This window comes from Phascolarctos cinereus, unplaced genomic scaffold, assembly GCF_003287225.1.
Source record: "Phascolarctos cinereus isolate Bilbo 61053 unplaced genomic scaffold, phaCin_HiC Scaffold_5;HRSCAF=322, whole genome shotgun sequence".
NCBI lineage: Eukaryota > Metazoa > Chordata > Mammalia > Diprotodontia > Phascolarctidae > Phascolarctos > Phascolarctos cinereus.
In genome coordinates, this window is record NW_027555958.1 from 21,741,262 (window position 1) to 21,767,814 (window position 26,553).

Sequence of the window (26,553 nt, forward strand, 5' to 3'; positions counted from 1 at the left end):
TCAAGGGATGAGTAATGAGTAGCTCTCATGTGTCCCTGGCCCCCATCTGTCTCTGCTACCTCTTCTCTGTACTCTGTTGCCTTTTCTTCCACTGTGTCTGTCTTCCTGTTTCCCATTCCGTCATATTTTCTTCAGTGTTGGTTCTGTACTATACTCACGTGGACATAGCTTAGGCTGGGGTGGAAGCAGTGATACCCTCTCCCTGTGCTCCAGGCAGGGAATACAGGGAGATAGGATGTGCAGGCCGTCGGGAGGGCTGGCCACTGGCAGGTGGGGCTTTTGTAGCCAGCGCTGAGAAAAGACGGCAATGAAAAATGGACTTGAAAGGCTTGAGCGGAATCAGGTCAGAGGTTAGCCTGGTTTCACTTTGGTAATTGGAGTTGCAAGCAGGCAGAGCAGAGACCACAGTGAACAGGCCTCCAAGGGCTTCCCTCGTCTCTGTGTCTCCAAAAACAGATCTAGTGAGATTCAAGAGTGCAGCGCAGACATGCCCGAGTTAGCTTCCCAGAGCTCTGAGTTACAATAATTAGAGTACACAGCTTTTCTGGACAAACAAAAAAGGTCAAAAATCTCAAAGAAAATAAGGGGGGGGTGTAGGAGAGAAAGGGGCCTAGCAGTACCAGATCTCCAGCTATACTATAAAATTATCAACAAAATTATGTCAGTGGTTAATAAAAAAAGATCTGTTAAATAGATTGGTTAAACAAGACCCAAAAAATACACCCAAGGACACCAACTACTAGGATGAGAACTCCCTATCAATTACAAACTGCTGAAAAAACTGGAAATCAGGATTAGACCAACATTTCATACTACATGCCATGGTAAGCTCCATATGGATCCATGACTTATATTCATTCATACAACAACCCCAGGAGGTAGGTGCTATTATTATTCCCATTTTACAGATGAGGAAACTGAGGAAGGCAAAAGTTAAATGAGTTGCCCAGGGTCATACAGCTAGTAGGTATCTACAGCCAGATTTGAACTCAGGTCTCCCTCACTCCAGGTCCAGTGCTCTGTGCACTGCACCACCTTGCTATAAAACATCATATTATAAAATACAGTTCAAGTATTAATCTCGGTAGCATTGTATACTTTAGACCTGGAGGGCACCTTAGGAACCAATTAGTCCAACTTTCACATTTTTGCAGATGAGGAAACCAGTCCAGAGAGTTTGTGACCTGCTGCCCAGGGTCACATAGTTAGTAAGTAGCAGGTACTCTAGCTGCCAATCTGGGTCTCTCTGCTGAACCATGCAAATCCTAATACTGCCTGAGTTGAATCCTTGAGGGTTACATCCAAGGGCAAGCTGGTAAATGCTTGGCAGCCAGTTCTCTGCTCCCCGAAGAAAAATGTATGCAGTGTACACCTTTAAGGTTAATTTGCACCATTAACATTTTCTATGTCACTTTCTTAAGTCTAGGCAATCGACAAAATAATAAATCAAGCCTTGATTTGTAGTGTTTGCGGATTTCCGGGATGTAAATTCTCACACTGAACGTTTAAGAATCGGTTCTTGTGAGCTGGTATAAGCAGGCTTCAGTACATCCCTGACTCTATCCCTTTTCCATTTTCCCTAGGGATCCCCTCAGATTGTGCAGCAGGGTCAGAGAGAGTCATGGGGAAAAGCTGGGCAGGGAGACACTGGTAGAAATGAAAAAGGAAAGAAAAAAGCAGCAATGAAGCATTTTCACCATACACCAAAGAGAGCAGAAGTAGAGATTCACCGTCTTGTACGGTCCCTTTCTGTTCCTTGTATTTGGAAGTGTTCACATTTGCTTGGAGGGAGAAAAAAAGCCAGGAGAGGGAGATAAAGGTTAGGATCCACAGTGTCTCAACTTGGGGATTTGAACCCTAAAGAAAGCATGCAAGTTTGTCCATAGAGACAGGACACATAGGAGAGGTGGAGGTGGGGTGGGGTAGAAATCTCAAGCCAGACAACGGCGACTATTTGGCATTAAGGCCATGACAAAGCACCTCCAGCCATCTGGGGGCAACTGAATGGATTTGAGGCTTAGTTAAAGGAAGCCTGGTGGACCAGTAGGTAGAGCACTGGACTTGGTATCAGAAAGACCTCAGTTCAAGTCCTGCCCAGCCATGTGATCCTTAGCAAATCGTTTCACATCTCTGTGCCTCAGTTTCCTAATCTGTAAAATGAAGAGGGTTGGACTTTGAAGGGCTCCAAGGTCTCTTCCAGCTCTAAATCTATGATTCTATGGCCTCAGGAGACAATTAAGAGTCGTCAGCCACGTTTAAACAGAATCCAGAGAGACGATTAGAACCTTAAGGGGCACCTCCCCCCCCCAAAGCCAGAGCAAATGACACAGAAATATGCAGGGCAACCCAGCTGTGTCCTTTGTATCAGAACTGTATCAGCGTGACTCTCTCCACCGCGCCCTTACCCATCATCCTCAAGGCTGGGCAGGGCTGAAGAGCCCAGAGGTCCAGAGGTGCAGCTTGGGTCAGAGGGCCGTAGGGCTGCCCAAGTAGACATCATCGATAGGTAGGGGACTGGCGTCAGTGGTAGGATGCAGTACAGAGTCCGATATCCCTCTCCACCTTCACTCCTTTCCTGGAACCTTGATAGGAAGCCTGTTCTGTGCATTCATGAGAAATACCAAGACTTCTCACTGTAATCAGAGCTTACTTTCCCATGAAGGTTTAAGGGTTACAAAGGGTTCTCCATATATCATGTCATCTGTGAGGTAGGTGCTGTGATTATTCCAGTTTTACAATCAAGGAAACTGAGGCACAGAGAGGTTAAAAGATTTGCCCAGGGCTGCTCAGCTAGGTAACTGCCTGAGATGAGATTTGAACTCAGGTCTTCCTGAGTCTAATTCTAATGCTCTGTCCGCTATACCACCTACCTTTCACATTGCTGATCACTCCCAAGATAGACTTAGATCTTTTGCTAATGGAGGATGGCTTCTTCAGAGAAAACAGGGCACAGTCTCCCAGCTTCATTCCCTCCCCTTTCTGTCCCCAAGCAGGCATGTACCATGCACCCACACACACCCACACACCTCTTTTGAGCTTTTCTAAATGTTTCTTACTGCTCTTAACAACTGGAAAATAGATCGTGTAAAAGTAACCAGAGACAAAGGTAAAAAAATCATAGGCAATTTTAAAAAACATTTCCTAGTATCCATCCTGGTTTTCACCAAGCTTAGGCTTTCTTAGCTCCTTTTTGGGCCCTTCTCTTATAGATGACTGAATTTAGTGTCAAGAAGACCTGGGTTCAAATCCTGTCTGCCATTTATTAGCTGTGTGACCCTGGCTGGGCAGGTCACTTCCCCTTTTGGGGCCTCAGTTTCCCGATCTATAAAATGAGGGGGTTGGACTCCGTGGTTTCTGAGGTCCCTTCCTGCTCTTGGGCCCTCCTTTGATTGTACAAACCCACCCTGCCCAGCACCCCTGCCCCTCCTGTCTCCGAGTGGCTGGTGCCTCTGAGGCCCCCCTTCTCTGTCCTCACTGCCTCTGGTTGACTCCTTTGCCTTTCTTCTGCCGATCGAGGGACGGTAGATAAAGAGGGTGGGCAGTCCGACTCACATTGCCATTGTATGGCCCTGGATAACTCCCTGCTCTGCCACGTGCTACCTGCTTGACCTTGGGTCATTTACTGCCTTTCTCTGGTCTTCTGTTCCCTCCTCTCTAGAATGAGTGGAGCTGGGCTTCTGTTCCCTCCTCTCTAGAATGGGTGGAGCTGGGCTTCTGTTCCCTCCTCTCTAGAATGAGTGGAGCTGGGCTTGATGGCTTCCAGCTCCAGATTTGTGGTACGCTGAGCCTGCAAGACTGAAACGCTTCCCTGAAAAAAGTCAGTCCCTCATGGAAGAGCGTCCTCTAGAAGGATGGGGACTGGGCTGGTATTCAGCTGGAAAGTGGAAAAATTCCTTGGCCCCCAGCCATTAGTACAGGAACAGAACTGGGAGGCAGAGCGAAGCCCTTTCTGAATGTAAATCCCACCACAGGTCACTAGTTGAGTGACGCTGGGCAAACCTTCAACCTCTCTGTGCCTCAGTTTCCTCACTTGTAAAATTGGGATAATAGCAGCACCTCCCTCACAGGGTTTTTGTGAGGAACAAATGAGAATGTATGTAGAACGGTTTCCCCCCTGGTAGCGGGGGAAACTAAGCAGCTTGTTTATTCTGCCTGGGGAATGGGATATCTTTCAGATGGCATTGGTGACGTCATACGGCACCTACGGAAGCAAGTGGAGACGCTTTTCAACACTCGATATGGTAAGAAGTGTCTCAGGGATTGGGAGGGGGGCGGCAGGGGGACGTTCTCTGATCAGCAGCCATTCCATTTTTAGAGGGACCCATGGGGGGTCCCTGCTGACTCTCAGGGTACCATGATGTCTGTGGGCTCCCTCAAGAGAACAGCAAAGAGCTTAGCAAAGTTATAGCAGTCAGTTAATAAGCATTTATTAAGCACCTACTGTGTGCTAAGCACTATGCTAAGCTCTGGGGATACAAAAAGGAGGCAAAAGATAGTCCTGCCCTCAAGGAGGTCACCATCCAATGGGGGAAGTCAGCAGTCACTGACCTTGAGACACAGAGTCTCATTGTCCAGCCCTTCAGGGTTCTGTGAGTCAAGAGGCATCTGTTAAGTGCTTACTGTGTACCTAGGCATTGTGGATACAAAGAAAGGCAAGAACAGTCCCTGCCCTCAAGGAGCTTATGTTTTAACAAGAGAGACAATATGTCAATTACTAGTTACATCCAAGATCTATAAAGAAGAGATGAAAGGCTACTTGAGAAGGGAAGGCATTCCTTCCTTAGACCCAGTTCTCACTGTCAAAGACCTCAGGCAGCCTAAAGCACAGCCTGACTTTCCATAAAATGTAACCAGCACAGTAGTACATAAATCCAGGTATGAGAAGAAAGCTGCCAGGTAACCAGTAATTCCTGCTTCACCTTTCTGAAATTTTTTTTTCTTTTTTTTGTGAGGCAATCGGGGTTAAGTGACTTGCCCAGGGTCACACAGCTAGTAAGTGTCAAGTGTCTGAGGCCGGATTTGAACTCAAGTCCTCCTGACTCCAAGGCTGGAGCTCTATCCACTGCGTCACCTACCTGCCCCTAACTCCTGCTTTACCGTACAGAAGTTGTCTCATCTGGATGTCTTCTTTTCTCTCAGTCAATTAATAAACATTTATTAAGCTCCTACTATGTGCCAGACACGGTGCTAAGCTGGGACAAAAGACAGTCCCTGCCCTCGAGAGGCTTCCAATCTGATATGGGAAACAACATGCAAACAAATATATACAAAGCAAGCAATATACAGGATAAATAGGAGATAATCAGGGAGGCGTTGGGGGAAGCCTTCCTGTATAAGGTGGGATTTTAGTTTAAAGGAATCCAGGGAGGTCAGTAGTCAAGGAGTGGAGGAGGGGGAGAAAAAATTCTCCAATTGGCCCTTCAGCCCCAGAATGAGGGCCAGCTAAGGAGCACTGGGGCCCAGGCTCTCCCTGCTTTACATGTTACCTAGAGGCTGCCTCAGAGGCAGAGAGAAGCCGGCACCCCCCTTAAGAGTTTTGGCAGCGCTCCTCTGCCTCCCAGACTGTGGGAACACCAGAGGCCGTGCTGTACTCATGAGAATCCTTGTCCCTTCAGCTAAAGCGATTGGCATTTCTGAACCTGTCAAAGTCCCCTACTCCAAATTCCTGATGTACCCAGAAGAACTCTTTGTGGTGGGGCTGCCCGAGGGCATCTCGCTTCGGAGGCCTAACTGCTTCGGGATTGCCAAGCTCCGGAAAATCCTGGAGGCCAGCAGCAGCATCCACTTTGTCATTAAGAGGTAAGGAGGGACTGATCTGGAACCATGCCTTCTGGGCTTGGGGCCAAGGGGTGGGAACCAAGATCTGGAAAATGCTTGTGTCGGGACCTTCAATGGTCATGTTGTTAGGAACAAAGTGAAAGGTGGTAGATAGAGAGCTAGCTTCCAATCAGGAAGACATGGGTTCAGATCCTGCCTCTGATGCATCAACTACCCAGAAAGGGGGGGATGGGAATAGAGAATAGCCCTGATGCTAAGTTGGCTATGACTAAATTAGAACTATGAGTGGGGCCTACAGTTGAGTGGGGACAGAAGGGCTGGCTCTCAGGGGGAGGGGTGGCCATTGTGACATTGTTTAAAAAAAAAATTACTTGGGCTTATGTTTGAATCAAGATGGCAACTGGACCCATGTGCTGCTGGTACCTGGACTGAAGGAGAATGGAGCCATGGGCAAGAATGACATAATGGGGGAAATCTGGGGCCTGGAAGAATTCTAGGCCAGCCTGGCTCTGCCACTGACTCTCTGTGTGACCTTGAACCAGTCACCTAACCTTGGGAAGAATCATCTCTGCCCATTCTGCCTGACAGGGCTGTCAGGAAGGTCAGCGTGAGAGTAATGGGGGTGAAAGTACTTTGTAAGGTATATAATGCAGCAGCTATCACAATAACATCGTGGTCTGACTCTGGCTTGAGAAGATGATGACGACCCTGTCCGATCATCCATCCGTAAAGTGGTTTTTCTAATAGAAGAGAGAGCAGTGGGTATTGAGACTGCTACATTCTGTTATTGGTTCACACGAGCCAGCTTACTAGGCATGGTTTGTTAGTTTGGGGCCAGAATTAGGAGTCAGTCAATGACCAATAGTAAGATCAGTCTGGAGCCAGGATTGGGGTCAGTTTGTGATCAGGGTTAAGGGTCATTCTCTACTCAGGATTAGGGCTCAGTCTCTGGTCGGGGTGAGGCTGGACTCAAGGCTCATTCTCTGGTCAGGATTAGGGCTCGATCTGTGGGGAAGCTTGGCTGGGCTCAGGACTCCTCTGGCCAGACTCAGGGCTCAGTCTCTGGTCAGGGTTCGGGTTCAGTCTGTAATCAGGCTCTGAGCTCGATCTGAGTATGTTTAGGGCCAAGCCTCTGGTCACGGTTCAGGTTGAGACCATGGCTAAGGAACAATTCATATAGTTGCATATTACTACTATAAATATCCCACCCCAAAGAATCCCCTGGGGTCTTCCCCCCAAAGTCCACAGTCCTTTGAAACAACCTATGGGACCCACCAGGGGAAATGATCTGAGTTCCCTGTCCAAGAACAACATTGGCGTGCCAGCCTGGACAGGGAAAATGACTTTTTTTTTTTCTGGAAAGCTGCTCATGGCCTCCTTGCCCAGCTCTGATGAGTTCACCATCTCACACACACACGCGCACACACACACACACACACACACACACACACACACACACACACACCCTCAGAAGGCCACAGAAAAATGCAGCACAAATGTCACTTCTCCATCTTAGAGAGAGCCACACCCAGGGCTTGAGGAGAGAAGGCCCCAGAGACATGATCATCTGGTTTGTATTTCTTTGCTCACTTCACTTTTAGTCTGAACTAAATAAGCACCAAGTAAAATGGATATTTCTGATCATGACCTAAAGAGAAAAAGAGAATTGTAGTGAAGCTACAGAAACCTATTATATATAGCTGGCTTTTCAATATATATACAATTCAATTATACACATATTCAATAATTTAATATCTATATCTCACAAATTAGGTATTCTGTATCATAAAATATGCTGTATAAAATCAATTTTACATCATAAATGCAGTTACCTAATAATCTGATTTCTGTAGAATTTAAATGTAGAATAAATTTCAATCTATAGCTTTCAAAGCTGTCCTGTTTCTCTTTATAGCCTTTCTTGTCTGCATTCTTTGAGAGTCTTAATGATCTCCTTTCCTCTTTTTTTTTTTTGACTGCCCTATCCCTACCCTCCCATGCCCTACCCCATACACACATTGTGGGAGGAGAAACGTAAAACAAAAACCTTTAATAAATATTCTCATAGAAACAGATACCCTCATTGCCAGTGTCTGAAAATGTCGCTCTCATTCTGCGTCATGAGTCATCCATCACCTCTCTATCAGGAGGTGGGTAGCAGGCTTCATCATCAACACCCTGGAATCACTATTGGTCATCGCATAAACTGGAGGAGCATTTATGGATAGAGAACCAGGCCTGGAATCAGGAAGACCTGAGTTCAAATCCAGCCACAGACTTACTAACTTATAACTCCTTCCCCACTCCCACCCAAGAAAACCCACCCTTGAATTTATGTATGTTTTTTTTAATCTATTCATGTACATACGTGTGGTCTCCCCCTGTAGAATGTAAGCCCCTTGAGAGCAGGGACGATTTCATTTTTCTCATTAAACAACCTCAGCAGTAGTGCAGAGCCTGGCACATAGCAGGTGCTGGTTGATTGTCAATAAGCATTTCTTAATTGCTGAGGATACAAAGAAAAACAAAAGGCAGCCCCTGACCTCAGGGAGCTCACAGTCTAGTAAGGGAGCAAACATGCAGACAGCTGTGGACAGACGGATCTCTGTGGGGTAAATCGGAGACCGTCTCAGAGGGGAGGTGCCGTAGAGTTGAGGAGGAAGAGGATGTGGAAGAGTTGGGTGATTTGCGGCCTTTTTTGTTTGCTAGTGCTTTGTGTCCGCTAAACTCTTCTCAGATTTGAAGCTCAGTGAAAGCAGGGGCTTTATCGTACATATTACAACTCTACATGTTATAGGCCCTGAATGTGGTAGATGTCTAATCATTACTGACTTGAATTGAACTTGGATTAATCTTGGTTTGGTTTTATCATCTGATGTCTTTAAGAATAATGGTTTGGCTCCATTAAAAAGCCAACTTGTACTGAGTCATCTACCCAGAGAGAAAAAAATCTTAAAAGTGAAGCCGGGATGGCAGCTGGGTGAGGTGGAATAACCCCAAATGCCTCCATGTTATTATTGTTGTTCAGTCCGATTTTCTCATCTGAGAACATAATCTCATGGTCAGAAGGCTTTGATTCCTGAGTAGATGGTGAGCTCTCTGAGGGCAGGGCATGTGGCTTTGGGCCTTTTTAACCCTTCTCCTTGCCTAGTGTCTTCCTCAAGTCCCTCCAAATGGACCTGAACCCTCTGGAACCATAGAATGCTAGAGGTGAAAGGGTCCTTAGACACCCCTGCACTTTACAGAGGAGACTTGGGCCTAGTGAGGGGAAGTGTGTTCTGCAGCTCACACCGGGAGTCACTGGCTGAGCCAGGACCAGAAGGCACAACACCGGAATCCCGGTTCCATTCCTTTTCTCTCCTACACCATACTGCCTTCAGTAGGAGAATTGCCTTGGATGGAGGCTGTGGGGGATGGGGGAGACCCCAGAGCAAAGTCTGCTGGGCCCAGTCCTCTCTAATAGCCTGGTTTGTGGTGTTTTGCAGACCCGAGCTCCTTGCTGAAGGAATCAAAGAGACAGTCACTGACAGTCCTGGGACCCTAGGTAGGATTTTGAACCTGGCAAATAGCGGGGATGTCACATAATAAGACAGAAGGTCTCTGTGTCCTGTTTTCACAGTGGGTCCTCTTAGGATCTGGTTCCTGAATGTCTTCCTCCCTCCCCCTCTTTGTCTCTTCCTGTAGCCAACCTCTCCCAGACCCCCCATTGTTCCTCCCCCTCTGTCGTTCCCCTTTTCTTTGTCCTGTCCCCCTCCCGTCATCAGTCTCTTCATTCATGGGCATAGTTTGTCTTCATTATCATCCTAATTCTTTCTGATGTGTATCTTCTGTTTACACCCTTAGAGAGAGATTCTGGGGACTCCCTGGCGGACGAGACTATAAAAAGACAGGGGTTTCAAGGTAAGGGGGGGCTACCTTGGGAAAGGGGCACTGGGGTCTTCATAAGCCTCCATGTGCTCAAAGCGCATTGTTGCATTGGTCTGGGGCCTTGGGACTGGGGGGAGGCTGCGTGTGGCAGCAAAGTCATGAGCCTAAGAGCTCGGCTTGAGCACCACTGTGTGAGAAGGGCCTGACGCACTGAGAAGAGGTCCACAGACTTCCTCGGACTGCCAGAGGGGCCCATGACACAAACAACAGTGAAGAATTCTGCTCTGGTGGAGGGAGGACTCACTTGAGCATCAGTGGACCTGGATTCAAATCCAGCCTACACTGCTGTGTGACCCAAAGCCAAAGTCACTGAACCTCCCATGCCTCAGTTTCCTCATCTGTAAAATGGGGTGGTTGGCTTAGGTGGTCTCCAAGGTCCCCTCCGGCTCTAGGTCTGTAATCCTACCAACTTCCGGCTCTGCCACTCTGCCATGCACAACCTAGTGACCTAATGACTCACAACCGTATAGGGACCTTATAATACGAGGGGCTTCGACTGGATGGCCCCTGAGATCCCTTCCTGCTCCAAATCAATGGTCTTGCAAAGAGCCCCTTCCTGTGATGGCTGTCCTCAAGTATTTTCAGTGCTGGAATGTGGGAAAGGAGTGAGACTTTTCTGTTGGTGAATACTGTGTTATTCTCATGAGTAAGACTGGTCCCGAAGAAAGGTAAGAGGAGGCATCTCCCTCCTTCCTGTGCAGAGTCCAAAGACTATAAGGGGGGCATCGCATGGACTGTCAGACTTAAGTGATAGTTTCTTATTGTTGTTCAGTCATTTTTCAGGTGTCTCTGTGACCCATTTGGAGTTTTCTTGGCAGAGATACTGAAGTGGTTTGCCATTTCCTTCTCCAGCTCATTTTACAGATGAGGAAACTGAGGCAGACAGGGTTTTAAGTGACTTGCCCAAGGTCACACAGCTAGTAAGTGTCGTGTGTCTGAGGCCAGGACTCTAGGGACAGTGCTCTATCCACTGCACCACCTAGCTGCCCCAAGTTGGCTTCATCTTGAAGGCAAAGGCAACAGGAAACATCGTTGCAGGGGGTCACCTGGTCATCCCACCGTGCATTGCTTTATCATGAGCATTTAAAACAGACCACCACGAAAATAATCTCTGCTCACAAGCCAATATGTGATGTAGAGAATGTTCAGGTAGAGAAATTCTATGCAGAAATCCATGAGGTCCTTCAGAATGCCTCAAGACAAGTACCTAGTGACTTCATTGCAAAGGATGGGGATAAACAGGATAGCAAAAACGTGTTGGAAATATGGTTCAGAATTAAGAAATTAAAGAGAACAAAGGCCTATAGACTGCTCAGAAGCCTCCCTCCTATGTGGCATGAACACTTTCCTTCTACAAAATTTCATTCTTCCAATGAATAAAAATCTGTTTTCTCTCCTTCCCACATATCCTCATTTAAAAAAAAATTTTTTAAAAGAACTCTACTAACAAATACACATAACCAAGCAAAACAAATTCCCACAATGGCTACGTCCAAAAAAAAGTGATATTCTGCACGCCAAGTCCATTGCCTCTCTGTCAGGAGGCGGGACTCATACTTTATCATCAGTCCTCTGTGGTATTTTTTTTTAAAGGCAATTGGGGTTAAGTGACTTGTCCAGGGTCACACAGCTAGTAAGTGTCAAGTATTTGGTCTGAGGCCGGATTTGAACTCAGGTACTCCTGACTTCAGGGCCAGTGCTGTATCCACTGGGCCACCTAGCTGCCCCTATCATCAGTCCTCTGGAACGATGATCGGTCACCGTGTTGGTCAGAGTCATGAATATTTTTTTTTCATGAGAGAGTTGGAAGACATTCATTGGGCATGATGGGCTGCAAACAATGCCACACAAAACAGGAAATGGACAATATCAGAGAACTATGTCTAGAAGGACCCTCAGAGGCCATCTTGGTCAACCTCCTTCATTTTATAGACAAGGAGACTGAAGCCAGTAGAGGTTGAGAAACTTGCCCAAGATTGTACAGGTAGTAGGCATCAGAGGCAGAATCTGAAACCAGGTCTTCTAACTACAAAGGCAGTGCTCATTCCCTGCATTACGCTGCCTCTTGGAAAGAAAGCAGCTGATTTCCATGAATGTTGATGGCATGAATGAATGAGAAAGTAATTTGTAAATTACCTCTCTTTATGCAGTCAGATCATTGCCTCATTACAGCAAATGTCAAAATTGGTTCCAAATTTAGAGGAAAGAATAAATATGGGAAGAAGCCATTGCATGCAAATTACAACAGCTCTAGCCTGACCTATTTGAACAAGAATTTGATGCTAGAAAATGGATAAACAAAAAAACATTGACACAAACTATTGTCCTTTCCCACAAAAATTTAACCAATGTAAAGCAATTGCCACCAGAGTCCAAAGGAACCTAAAAACCACCTCAATCAGAAAATATTTAATTTTGGCAAAATGGAGAGGTAAGGCAGCCAACGGCAACACCTGTTTAGAATAGAGATTTATTTGCAAGATGTTAAGGAGGCAGAATAGAAGGGAGTAAACTGCATTGCCTCATGGAGCAAAGGAAGTGCTGAGAGAGACAGTGAATCTACAGAAATCTTGGCATGAAACGAACCCAAGCCAGGTCGTCTCATGTTCATTTATAGGTGAAACTGCAATGAAGGCAGCAAACAAAAAACAATCAATAAACACACACATATACACACACACACACACACACACACACACACACACACACACATATATACAATCAATAAACATATACACACACACACACGCACGCATGCACTGTGTGCCAGGCACCACGCTAAGTGCTTTACAAATATTATGTCTTAGGGACAGCTAGGTGGTGCAGTGGATAGAGCACTGGCCCTGGAGTCAGGAGGACCTGAGTTCAAATCCGGCCTCAGACACATAACACTTACTAGCTGTGTGACTTTGGGTAAGTCACTTAACCCCAATTGCCTTGCCAAAAAAAAATGTCATTTGATCCTCACAACAACCCTAGGAGGTACGGGCAATAATCCCCATTTCACAGATCAGAAAACTGAGGCAAACAGAGGTTAAGTGACTTGCCCAGGGTCACACCACTAGTAAAGCTAGATTTGAACTCAAGTCTTCTTGACTCCAGGCCCAGTCACTGTGCCACCAGCTGTAAGGTGTATAAGGATAAAGCCTCTGCCCTCAGGGAGCTTATGGCCACTCTAAGAGACAAGACCAGGGTTATAGGTTCCTAGATTTGCACTGGAAGAAACCTTAGAAGTCACTGAGTCCCTCATTTCGCAGAGAAGGAAGCTTAGTCCCAGAGATGTGAAGTAAGTAACACAGGGTCACAAGGCGATATTCAGACCTGGGTCTTCCCAACTCCAACCCTGTCCATTACCCAGGAGGTGACACACTCAAGGTCTTCCCTTGGCATAAAACTTCAGAGTATGGCCCAAGCCAGATGAAAATGGCATTGGGACATGTTTATCATTAATAAATACCAATACAACATAAACAAGATTCATTTTTGGTTTTCCAAATCAATATGCAGCTCACAGGAATCCATTCTGATTTGAATCTGCCACTGCTACATCACACCATACTTTATGTTCCTAGAATAACAGAGAACATAACATGTTTGAACTATGCCTAGTGAGGAGAAAGGGTCACGTAGGCTTGGGTAATTAGGGAAAAGGTCATGGACCGAGTTCAAACACCACCCCCCCATGAAGCCATCCTTAGACATGCTGACCTATACTGATCACTGCCATCTCTGACCTCTTTTAATCCTGTATGTACTATATATTACCTGTCAATCAGCAACTCCTGTGTGCCAGGACTGTGTTAGGCCTGAGGAGTATAAAGACAAAAGCAAAGCAATCCCTGCCCTCACCGAGCTTATATTCTCATAGAGAAGTCATGTATATAGCTATGTACAAGAGACATACCAAGTGATACAAAGTAACATCTTTTAATACATGATTTGTCGTGTGATGCGGCATTTTGTATCATTATCTAAACTGGACCTTATCTTCCCAGCTAGCCTGCAAACTCCCTGAGTGTTGGGCCTGTTCCTTAGAGCTCTTTCTACCCCACCCATACACAGTGCCTAGCACAGTGGGGAACACAGTAATACTCAATGGAGGATCCGAAGCTGCCCCCAGAGATCAATGAGTCCATCCCCCTGTCTTTGTGCAGGAGAGCATAGTGACGTTCCAGGCTTTCATCTCCCAGGCAGTTAGTTATCCAGCCCGTGCTGCTCTCCCCAGAATTCACTTGCCATTTGTCATGTCAAGCAGCAGGTGTGGAGACCAAAATGCTCAGGCTGCGTTTTCACTCATCTCTACTGCTGATCTAATAAAAATGATCCCTTGAGCTTGAGTGATGAGGGAGAGGAGACTCATATCCCTCTTCTTTGTGCATCTCTCCGCCTGGGGCTCATTTATTAGTCTGGGGGCCACCCAAATTCCAGAAACATTCCTTTCATTTCAGATTCGCGGCTGCTTCGGCATTAGTGAGCCTTCTTAAGAAAAAGTGCGTTCTCTGGTTAGACGCTTCTTTTGAAGGGCTCCGGATGGCCCACTCCAGAGATCCGTTAATTGCCAGATAAGGAGTTTCCTATAATTAGAAAATCATATTACTTAAAAGTCACCAAGTGCCTTTTAATTCAACAGCCCAAATCCATAATCATCTCTCTCCTTTGCAGAAAATTATGATGCTAGGCTCTCGCGGATAGACATCGCAAACACGCTAAGAGAACAAGTCCAGGATCTGTTCAATAAAAAATATGGTGAGTCTTTGTTGGGGGAGGGGACCTGGGGAGGAGGGGGAGGGAGCATAGGGGAGGGGAGAGGCGCCCCTTGTCCGCTCTGTGCTGCCATCTCCATCCCTTAATGACTTTAGCACCTCCCTAGAGAGAGGGTAAGTTAGTCTTGTCCTTTTGCTCAGGAATAAGATAAGGAAAACCTCCCAGATAAGATGATGCTCTTCTTAGGAGAAAGTTCTTAAAAACCAAATAGGTTATTCAGTCTATAAGCTTTTATTAACCCCTTACTGAAGAAGGGAGGAAAGAAAGAAGGAAGGAGGAAGAAAGGAAGGAAGGAGAAAGGGAAGAAAAGAAGGAAGGAGACAAGGAATTCAAATCTATCTGGGGATATTTACAAAAGCAAAGATAGTCCTGCCTTCAAGGAGCTTACATTCTAATTGGACAAGAGAGCACATATTCCAGAATGATGACCACAGTGACTTAGAGCCATAGGGGAGGAGATGGGCACATTCTTTCCAGAACTAGTGGCAGTATTGATTGGATGATGATTCTAGAGGGAGAGCACCAGAGGGTAGGAGGAGTCATGTGATAAGATCAGAGAGCAAGGCATGGAGAGAAGCTGGACTGGGGCCAAGGGAGACCCTCACCAATCAGGGCAGCAGGGGCCACAGAAGGCACCTTAGATACCCGCCGGTGATGTGTCAGAGATTTCAGCTCACAACTGACAAACTGCCGTGGCATCACATTTAATATGGGAGAACACACTGATACAAACTTGCATTTGTATCTGCCTCTGCTACATCTTAGCTGTGTAACCCTGGGCAAGTTACCTGCCTTCTCTGACCCTTCTCTGACTAATGGAGCAGGCGCTCCATTAAACATCTGCTACCCACGGCATCTTGTCGCAGAGATGCCCCTGAGGATCGGGACACACAGGGATCCTCCCTGGGATTGTTGTGAAAATCAAATGAGATAATATCTGTAAAGCACTTAGCACAGTGCCTCGCACATAGTAGGTGCTTAATAAAAACTTGTTCCCTTCTTTTTTCTCCCCTTCTGCTTAGCTCTGATGTCTGTGGTCCTGGGGCCTCACACTGATACTCCATTTCACACAGGCCCTTTCCTACAAATTCGTGCACACCTATGTGCCCCTATCCATGTACATATTCCTGCTGGCAGGAGCGTGCACATACACGCGCACACACACACACACACACACACAATTAACTTCCTACATGGGCTTATTTTTGCCCTACAGACTATAAGAACCTCGAGGGCAGGGACTTTTCCACACTTGTCTTTGTATCCCCAGCACTTAGCCAATAATAAGTATTTAGTGGATGCTTGCTTATCGATGGACTTACTGCTTTAGTAAATGCGTAAGAGGTGGCATGACCCAGTGAAAAGGGAGTTGGCCTCAGAATCAGGAAGGCCGAGGTTCAAGTCTGACCTTTGGCACATATGGGCTGTGTGACTCTTGAGAAGTCAGTTGACCTGTCAAGCCCCCGGGAGAGGCTTCAGGATTCTTAATTGGCAGGGTCTGGTTCTGTTCTGCCATGGGAGAAGGGGCTTCCTCATCAGGAGTTTCCCCTGCGCTGATGAAATCAAAGGGTTAGCCCAGAAGCCGATGCTGGTGGATTGAATTGGAATGGCTTGGTTGATGGTCAAGAGCGTTTTCTCTCCTTTGTTTCCCAGGCGAAGCCCTGGGCATCAAGTACCCTGTCCAAGTCCCATACAAGCGGATCAAGAGTAACCCCGGCTCTGTCATTATTGAGGGGCTTCCCCCTGGGATTCCCTTCCGCAAACCCTGTACCTTCGGCTCCCAGAACTTGGAGAGGATACTTGCAGTGGCCGACAAGATCAAGTTCACAGTTACCAGGTACCTCCTCTTGAAAGGGACGTGGGCTGGGGTAGGGGAGAGGCGTGGAGGGAGGCCGCCAAGGGGAGAAGGAAACAGTTCCCACCCAGCCATGCTGAGACATGCCGGGAACCAGCTCAGGGGCTTATCTGCAGAATATCAAGTTCCAGCCCCACCCGGAGGAGGTGCTGAGCCCACCCCCCACCTTCAGCACTATTATCCAGCCTTGCTGGGTGACCCCAATTAAGTGGTACTTCCCAATCTATCAGGGAGACAAGCGAACTCTGAAAGACGGAATCTCTGATCCTCCCTCTCAATGGGATGCAGCCTTCACTAAAGGCCCAGAACCGCGATATAAATATCAGAGGAAGGGAAGAGGGGGGAGAGGGAGATGCCTTCTGGGATCAGCCCCCAAGAAGGGCCTGATTCCAAGTTTTCATGTTTCCCTTTTAAATGTTTTAGCATTCCTAGAAAATGCTCCAGAAGGTCCATTGAACCTCCCCAGCTCACTCCCATTTACCCAAACAATTTACCATCGGGGTTTGCATTGTTTTATGTACGGGCTTTAACGTTTCATTTTTTATTTCTTTTTTAGGCCTTTCCAAGGACTTATCCCTAAACCGGGTAAGAGCTCACAGTCAATCAATAAGGATTTTATTCAGTGCTTACTGAGTTCTAGATGCTTGAGGGGGACAAAACTCAAAATCATCTCCTGCCCTCAAGGAGCTTACATTCGAATGTGGGAGACAACATGTAACTGTCACATACAGACGAGATACCTACAGAGTAGATGGAAGGTAATCTGAGAGGGGAAGGCTCTGGCAACTGTGGGGCTAGGGAGGGTCTCCTGCAAAGGATGACATTTGAGCTGAAAGCCTGTTCATAACTGAGTTCAAGACTCCTAGCCATGCCTCTGACTCAATTTTTCTTAAAGAATTGACCAAGCCTTCAGGATGGTGGCGGATCACCAAGTGATGGCGACTGTGGCCTTTTTTCATCCTAAGGGCCAAAGGTCCAGTTTATGGACTTCTTCTCCTCCTAGCTAGCCCCCTTCAGGCCTTCTCCTCCCATCTAGACACCTTCCCTTGACTGGGAAGAGAGGAAATGCAGACCTCAGGTGGGCTTTGGAGGGCCTTGGTGAAAGGTTGGGCTGCCAGGGCAGCTGTTCTTTGACCAGTTGGGATTCTACAGGGGGCAGGAGAATAGTTCAATACTGAATCTGGGACGAGTTGAGGTTAGAATATTTCTTAAAGGTTTGTAGCTTTCTTGCTTCTAGGTATGTGGTATGGCCTTTAGCCGCCAACAAAGTGTTGCCAGGTGGGTGTCCCGTTTGAATGCATGGATGAGAGTCATTTGCAGTGTCATTGACAACCTCAGAGGCAATGAGGGGAAGCCAGGAGGCCCCAGCCCAGCGCACCCCCCAGATGTTCCCCAGATGTGATGTGTCAGACTCCTGTGGTGGTTTGTGGTTATCTGCCTATAGGTAAACAAGAGCCTCGTAAGACCTTGATAACACATTACCCTCCTCCATACAGAAGGACAGCAGAAATGTCATACTGGGTTAGCCTGAATGGTCCATCCAGCTCTGAGATCTGTCTCTGATAAGGCATCCAAGAGATGGTTTGGGAGAGGTCAGGATGGTAGCCATCCATGCCTTGGACCTCTTCCCCCCTCTCTAGAGTGTGTTCCTGCTGTTACTTTGCTTGATCACTCCTGTCCCCACAGCAAGGGACCTTAGAGGCCTCTGGTCCAATCCTCTCATCCCCCACCCTTCTTTATAGGAAACCAAGGCTTGGAAGGGAAGTGACTTGCCCAGCGTCACACAGCTCCCAAATCTGAGGCAGGATCTGAACTCTAGTACTCCTGACTCTAAGGCTGGAGCTCAAGAGTTGGGTGTGGTATAGAGACAGCTGGATTTAGAGTCAAAGGATGGTCCTGGGTTTGAATTCTACCTCTGCCATTTATTCCTTGCTGTGGCTTTGGGCAAGTGACTTAACTTCCCTGGACCTCTGTTTCCTCATCTAAAAAATCAGGGGGTTGGATTAGATGACTTCCAATGTCTCTCCAACTCTCCTATTACACATACATGGGCTGGCTTTGGAAGTAGACATGTAAATAGAAGCACAATTTATTTTTTTTAATTAATTTATTTTGAATTATCAACAATCACTTCCATAAGCTTTTGTTTTAAATTTTTTCCCCCTCCCTCCCCACCTCCCTCTCCAAGATGGTGTGCAATCTGATATAGGCTCTACATATACATTCCTATTAAACATTTTCACATTAGTCATGTTGTAAGTAAAAATTAGAACCAAGGGCTGCTAGGTGGTGCACTGGATTGAGCCCTGGCCCTGGAACCAAGAGGACCTGAATTCAAATGTGGCCTCAGACACTTGACACTTACTAGCTGCATGGCCGTGGGCGAGTCACTTAACCCCATTGCCTACCCAAAAAAAGAAATGTCCCAAGCTTCGCTGGGAACCTGTGTTTCACTTGTTGGGGCAGCTACGTGGCGCAGTGGATAGAGCGCCAGCCCTGGAGTCAGGAGGACCCTGAGTTCAAATCCAGCCTCAGACCAAACACTTGACACTTGCTAGCTATATGACCCTGGGCAAGTCACTTAATACCAATTGCCTTAAAAAAAAAAAGAATTAGAACCAATAGGAGGAACCACCAGAAAGAGGAAACAAAACACAACAGGAGAAAAAGAAATTAGTAAATAGTATGCTTCAATCTGCATTCAAACTCCATAGTTCTTTCTTCTTTGTGGATATCATTTTCCATCATGAGGCCTTTGGAGATGTCTTAGATCCTTGTATTGCTGAGAAGGTTTAAGTCTATCCATATTAGTTATCACACAACGTGGCTGTTACTGCATACAATGTTCTCCTGGTTCTTCTCACTTCACTCAGCATCAGTCCATACAAGTCTTTCCAGGTTTTTCTGAAGTCAGCCTGTTCATCATTTCTTATAGCACAGTAGTATTCCATTATGTTCACATTCCACAATTTGTTCAGCCATTCCCCAGTGGATGGGCATCCTCTCAATTTCCTATTCTTTGCTACCACAAAAAGAGCTGCTATGAATATTTTTGTCCATGTGAGTCCTTTTCCCATTTGTACGATCTCTCTGGGATATAGCCCTAGAACTGCTATTGCTGGGTCAAAGGGAGAAACACAATTTATTGAAGAAGGTGAGAATGGACAGCCAGGGAGAGATAAGTTTGGGGGCTATGTGATAGCTGTCTTCAGGTAGCTGGAGAAGGCATACATAGAAGAGAGAATAGAGCTATTCTGGCTGTAAATCTGGAAGCATGTAGTTCTGTGTGTGTGTGTGTGTGTGTGTGTGTGTGTGTGTGTGTATCTCTTTGTGTGTCTGTGGGTGTTTCTGTGTGCACATCTGTGTGTGTGACTGTATATGTGTATCTGTATGAAAATGTGTCTCTGTGTGTATGTGTCAGTGTGTCTGTATGTTGTCCATGTATATTTGTGTAACTAACTGTTTCTGTGTGTGCATACCTGTACGTGAATGTCTGTGTGAGTTTGAGAAGGTATGTGCATGTCTGTGTGTGTGCATGTGGGTCTACGTGTGTGGTTGTGGAGGTGTGGGTATGTGCTTTTTTTCTGTGGGTATTCGTGTGTGTGAAAAGTAAACATAACCCACTTTCCCAAATTCCAAATCCATGAAGTCTGGATTAAGGAAGTCTTACTGTCTTGACAGCAATGAACACGGAGAAGCCATCTCTGCATGTTCTGACTCATCACTGGCCCCTGGCCCCATCAGGAAGAATCTGGGCTGTGCCTTTTCTGTAGTAGCTGCTGTCTTGTGTAGGGGAAACTGGGTGTCTGCCCCACGGGGCCATGATGGCTTTGGGGAGTCCCTTTCAGGTGTTCTCGGAGCCCGCCATATTCACAGACCTAAGCCATGCAGAAGATAGTGACATAGGCAGCTTCCCAGGAGACAGCAGCTGTAGGGGCCACTATACTCATCTGCAGGCCATGTTTCAGTCTCCTCTGATGGATAGCCAAATGGTGGTACAGGGGATAGAGTGCCAGTCCTGTAGTCAGGAAGACCTGAGTTCAAATCCAGCCTCAGACACATACTAGCTGTGTGACTGGACAAGTCACATAATGCCAACTGCCTCAGTTTCCTCAGCTGTAAAATGAGGATAATAATGGCTCTTCCCTCTCTGGGTTGTTATAAGCATCAAATTAAACAATAATTGTAAAGCCCGAAGCATAGTTCCTGGCACATAGTAACCCTATATAAATGCTAGCTATTATTTTCATTGCTCTCATTTACCCTAATTTCATGCCTAGAGCCCACAAATTCTATAAGAAGGAATAGAAACACAATTAGACTCTGTTTCCCACCCGATGGGATGGGAAGGCTTGTTATAGTCTACTACTAGGTAAAAACTCTTGTACAGACTAACCGGAATCACAGTCCTGACCGTGAATCCATCTATCAGTATTTAACAAACATACCCAATGTGCCAAGCACTGTGTTAAGAATGAAACAATCCCTGCCCTCATGGAACTTCTCTTCTAATGGGGGGAGGCCTCCCCAAGAGGAGCTGCTATTTTAATGCAGAAGGTAAAACTGACCTTTGGATCAGTGAGTGTGTACTAAGCATCTGCTGGGTGCCCAGCCCTGTGCTTAGGAGAAGGCACAAGAAAGGGGGGACAGGCTCCCTTCCCTCGGGGAGTCCTGGGCTTCCCTAGGAGCTCCTCAGGGAGTCTTGGGCTAACAGGACTTGTAGATATGAAAAGATTAGAGCTCAGCCCAGTGAGGGTTTGAGTTTTATCTTCTGAGCATCACTGCAGGTAGGAATAAGATGTGATGCCTTCATGTACTTCCACTGACTTCTCTGGGACTCATTTCCTCATCTGTAAGATAAAGAGGATGACCTAGAGCTGAAAGATGAATCTAGGTCTGACAGGGACTTTGGAGATTATCTAGCCCAACCATCCTATTTTAAAGATGAGGAAACTGAGACCTAAGAAGTTAAGTGACTTGCCCAAGGTTACACAGTAGTGTAACTAAGATTTGAACCCAAGTCCTCTGATTCCAAAGTTATTGGTCTTTTCTCTACTACCCCCATGACCCAAGATGTCAGTGTAGGAAGAGTGAGATAAAACTGAAAGAGGTCATCTAAAAAGTCAACTCGTCCAACCAACCCATTTTACAGATGAGGAAACTGAGGTCAATGAAGGTTTACACCAGGGCCCTCCCTGGCCATTTTTCTAATGGCTACAGTAAAAGGAAGCAAATGATTTAAGGAATGGTAAACATAAGACCAAGGTCATCTGAAAAATAATGAAACGGCTCATATCTTCAGATCACAGAGGATGCCGGAACGATTCCCCTGACATCTTTCCTCTCCATCCATTTCTTCTCTCCTGTATACCCTCAATATACCTGGGGAAGAAGGCTGTTTGTAATCCCCTCCACTTCTTCCCCAAAATGGTCCAAGTCCCTTCCCCTACTCTAAAGTCCCTCCCTTGGCAGCTCTGCACACCCCAGGGGCTACGGCATCCTCATCTTGGAGGTCATCTCATGGAATCTCCCAGCTAGTACCAGAATTACCTAGACAGCCTCCCCAGTGGGGAGTTGGACAGCCTTTGTTTGAACAATTCCAGTGATGGAGAGTTCGCTTGCTTTTTTTAAAAGAAGCCTAGTCACCTTCTGGATGGCTCCAAAACTCTTCCTTACCTTAGTCCTAAATCTGCCTATAATTTCCAACCTCATTCTCCTCTTTGTGGCTGCAGGAGTATTTCCTAACAAAGTACTATTTGCTCAGCACCATGGTGGCACAAGCATTTATGAAATACCTGCTGTGCACCAAATTCCATGGTAAGCTCTGAAGAGATTGTGACGAGGAAAGAGTCTGCTCTTAAGGAGGTTGCATGGTAGCGGAGGTAAGACGTGGTCACAGCCCCTCAAAGAGCCTCCAAGAGCAGGTGGCAGACAAAATTAAGCACATGAAAAGTTACTTAATACCACCCACTCCGTCCCCTTAACAGCAATCCATTTGAGCGCTAGAAAGCGTACTCACAACCTAATCTGAATGCTATGATTGCCCCTATTTCTAGATGCAGAATTTGGGGATTCTTTGGGATTCGCTTTGGGAATAGATATGTAAACAGAAACCATCAAGAAACTGGGACTATTTCATCAAGAGAAGAGAAGACCTTTGGGGAGGGGAGAATGATAGCTATCAGCAGGACTCTTAAGGGCTGTCACACAGAAATTAGGCTTGTGCCACTTTTTTTTTTTACAGATGCAATAAAATGTGGACATACATATACATGTGCACGCAGACATGCTCTTCTGTTCTTATTCAAAACCAGATTCAGTCTAATGTTTATAGTAAGACAGAGTAAAGACACAAAAACCATAGAGCCTGAATTTCATTTTACAGACCAGGAAACTGAGGCTGAGGAAGATGAACTCACTCACCTAAGATCACGCAGCTAGTAAATTGAAGAGCCAAGATTTGAACTATGATCGTCTGACTCTACTACTCTTTCTGCTGTGCTGTACTGGGGATCCTTATTCAGATATGAATTAGACCAGGTGGACTTTGAATTCCCTTCGTGACTGAAATTCAGGCTCTATGGTTTTTGTGTCTTTACTCTGTCTTACTATAAACATTAGACTGAATCTGGTTTTGAATAAGGACAGAAAAGCATGTCTGTGTGCACATGTATATGTATGTCCATATTTTATTGCATTTTCACTTACTTTTTAAATTACATTTTAATCTGGTGCAGGCCACACTCAGAAGGCTTGCAGCCTAGGGGCCACGCGTTTGGTACCTCTACTATAGGCAAAGGAAATAAGATGAGCCAGTAGGCCCATCTTCCATGCTGTTATCCAAAGTCTTTTCTGGATTCTCAGCCTGTTCCACTAGACAAGAATACGGTTAGTTGGATTCAAAATTGTTTGAATGACTGGACTCAAAGAGAAGTTTTTAATAGCTCCATGTCACCTTGGAGAGCAGTCTCTGGTAGAATGCCCCAGGGATCTAGCCTTGGGCTGTCACACTTGCAAAAGTCAGCTTTGGATTTGGTATAAAAAAAAATGTCCTGTCAACTAAAGCTGTCCCATAGTAGAATGTGCTGCTTTGATAGGTAGTGAGTTTCCTGTCAGTGGAAGACAGTAAGTGGAGGGCAGCTAGGCAGTATAGTGGATAAAGTGCTAAAGATTAATCTTTCTGAGTTCAAATCTGGCTTTATACACTTCCTAGCTGGGTGACCCTGGACAGGTCACTTAATCCTGTTTGCCTCAGTTTTTTCATCTGTAAAATGAACTAGAGAAGTAAATGGCAAACCACTCCAGTACCTTCGCCAAGAAAGCCCCAGATGGGGTCATGAGAGTCGGATATGACTGAAAAATGACTGAATAACAAAAGTGGAGGTGGTATGACCTGCTTGTTGGACATTGTAAGAAGGGAACTCCTTCTCAGGTACCAGGTAGTATCTGACGTCACTTGCAGCTCTGTGACCCCTGTTGAGAAGGTGATACAAGAGCCCCCTCAGAATCTGAAGGAAGCAGCTTCATAAAATTTAATGAGGTCCGTGCCCCTCCCCTGGCTGTCTTCTCTCCTTAGCTGGAAAATTAAGTTGTTAAGGATTCTGGAAATGAAGTTTATCAGAGAGAAGAGGAGTGAGAAGATAGGGGTTGAGCAGGGTGGGTGTTGGGTTGCTTTGTTTTTTTTTTTTTCCTTCTTCCTGTTAAGTCATGTAATGTGACAATGAGTTAGTCCTGAAATGTATCAAGAAATATTTCTGTTGGGGCAGCTGGGTGGTGCAGTGGATAGAGCACTGGCCCTAAAGTCAGGAGGACCTGAGTTCAAATCTGACCTCAGACAAACAACACTCACTAGCTGTGTGACTCTGGGCAAGGCACTTAACCCCAATTGCCTCACCAAAGGAAAAAAGCCAGAAATATTTCTGCCATCACTATTGAGAAAGTCCCTCCACCTCAGACACTTGCTAGGTGTGTGACCTTGAGTGAATCACTTCCCTTCTGAGCCTCAATTTCCTTTGGTGCAAAATGAATAGAGTGGACTTAAATGCCTCTTAAGTTTCTTTCAGATCCTGACATTCTATGGAATAGAATCCATGCTTAGGCTTAGAGCGGTTCACCTTTTCCTCTAGGACTTAGATGAAAGGGTAGATGGTGTATTTGTTCCATTTGCTGATAATACAAAGCTGGGAGGATTAGCCAGCACTCTGGATGAGATTGAGGATCCAAAAAGATATGGATGGTCTGGAGCACGGGGCTGGATAGAAGATAAATGGATCAATGGAGAGTCTTATTCTTGGGCTCAAAAAATCAGTGTCACCAGTACAAGGGAGGAGGTGTGGTTAGCTAACAGTTCATCTGGAAAGTATCTTGAGGTTTTACTGGATTGGAAGCTCAAAATGGTCAAGAGGGCGATGCAGCAGCTCAAGTAGTCTTGGGCTGCATGAAGAGGAGTGTGGCCTCCAGGAATAGGGAGGGGATGGTCCCTCTGTAATTTGGTCCTCCTAGTCAGGTGGCATCTGGATTCTGGGTTCAATTGTGGGTGCCATGTTTTAGGAAAACGTTGGTAAACTAGATGGTGGGCAGAGGAGGGCCATAGGGGTGGAAGTGGGCCATATGATGATAGATTCAAGAAAATGGGAATATCTAGCCTGAAGAAGAAAAAGTTCACAACTGTCTTCAAGTTGTTAAAGGGATGTTATGTGAAAAAGAGCTGAGATTTGTTCTATTTGTCTCCAGAGAGCAGAACTTGGAACATCAGGTGGAAATTTTTAAAAAGGCAAATTGAAGTTCAACTTCATGGAGGAAAAGCAACCTTCTTAGCGATTCGGGCTGTCCAGAAGTAGAAGGGATTGCTTTGAGAGGTGGTGAGATCTCCATCCCTAGAGATCCTCAAGCAGAGTCTGGAAGACCACTCGTTAGGGTTGCTCTAGAGAGGATTCCTGTTCACATGGGGGTTCACTAGAAGGCCACCAAGGTTCCGTTCAACTCTCATAAATTCTGTGATTCTAGGACGAGGAGAATCTGGGCTTGGTGGGGCAGAGAGGAGCGTCCACACTTACCAGGGCCCTCTTTGTTCTATTCCCGCACTCCCGAACCACCATCTCCTTCCGGCCCTTGGGGCACCAGCTGGATGTGAATAATCCCTTCGTGGGCCTGTAAAGCAGTCAGGGGGAGATCTATCAGCAGGAGGGGCAGCAGCCACATGTAGTAGATCAGTCCTGCTAGTGGCCGAAGGAGCTGGGTTCTTGTCTAAGCAGGGGTGTGTTGTCACTGAGCTGTGTGACCTCGGTCACTTCTCCAGCCCCCCGCCCCCTAGGGCCTGCGCTCCCTGGGGTGGTCAGTGCACAGGTTGGACTGGGTGGTCATGTCAGATCTGGCGTGTTATGATTCACAGCAAAAAACAAAAAACAGAATCTCCCTGAGCTTTGGGTGTCTAATGAGCACCAGGCCCATCTGTCCTGTTGCCAGGCCTTCCGCTCAGCACTGATGGATCATTTGCCACGGCCCAATTAATAACATAGGATAGGCAGTGTTCTTTAATTAAAAGACAAAGGCAAACAACCTGTTCCCTTGCTTTGCTTCTTTGCAATTATCCAACATCATTGGGCACGTAGGAACAAGCCATCAGCCAGGATTGGCCCAGTCCTTCAATGACTCTGTCTCTGAGCCCTGGACAGGGATGGTGTGAATTCTGCCCTTGCCAAGCCCAGCAAGTAAGAACGGGCTAGGAGGGGCAGCTAGGTGGCGCAGTAGATAGAGCACCGGCCCTGAAGTCAGGAGGACCTGAATTCAAATCCGGCCTCAGACTAAACACTTGACACTTACTAGCTGTGTGACCCTGGGCAAGTCACTTAACCCCAATTGCCTTAAAAAAAAAACGGGCTAGGTAGGGATGGGCGACTGAGGAGTCTGGGTGGTGCAGTGGCTGGAGCACTGGGTCTCAGATCAGGAAGACCTGGTTCAAATCCGACCTCAGACATTTACTAGTTGTGTGTCCCTGGGCAAGTCTTTTAACCTCTATTTGCATCAGTTTCCTCATCTGTAAAATGGGGATAATAAGGGCTGTAAGGATCAAAGGAGATAATCTTTGTAAAGTGTTCACCTGGCACATAGTAGGTGCTGTATAAATATTTATTCCCTTCCCCTCTTTCTTCCCCACTGGAGCAGGAGTCAGGAGTGAGCTTATCCAGGCAAGCCAAGTCGCCTCTCTGGGCCTGGGATAATCCAGCCTT

The 26,553-nt window shown here is 46.3% G+C and overlaps 1 protein-coding gene across 5 annotated transcripts in view; it reads left to right on the forward strand.

Moving 5' to 3' along the window:
- GTF2IRD1 (GTF2I repeat domain containing 1) overlaps window positions 1-26,553 on the forward strand; it is a 229,666-nt gene that overhangs the window by 147,278 nt on the left and 55,835 nt on the right. For all 5 annotated transcript variants that reach the window (XM_078154722.1, XM_078154720.1, XM_021005739.2 and 2 more), the window contains exons 16-22: window positions 4,176-4,241; window positions 5,616-5,799; window positions 9,264-9,322; window positions 9,622-9,678; window positions 14,368-14,451; window positions 16,123-16,306; window positions 16,881-16,909. In XM_078154722.1, coding sequence (XP_078010848.1) covers window positions 4,176-4,241; window positions 5,616-5,799; window positions 9,264-9,322; window positions 9,622-9,678; window positions 14,368-14,451; window positions 16,123-16,306; window positions 16,881-16,909 — 663 coding nt within the window. The remainder of the gene's footprint in view (window positions 1-4,175; window positions 4,242-5,615; window positions 5,800-9,263; window positions 9,323-9,621; window positions 9,679-14,367; window positions 14,452-16,122; window positions 16,307-16,880; window positions 16,910-26,553) is intronic.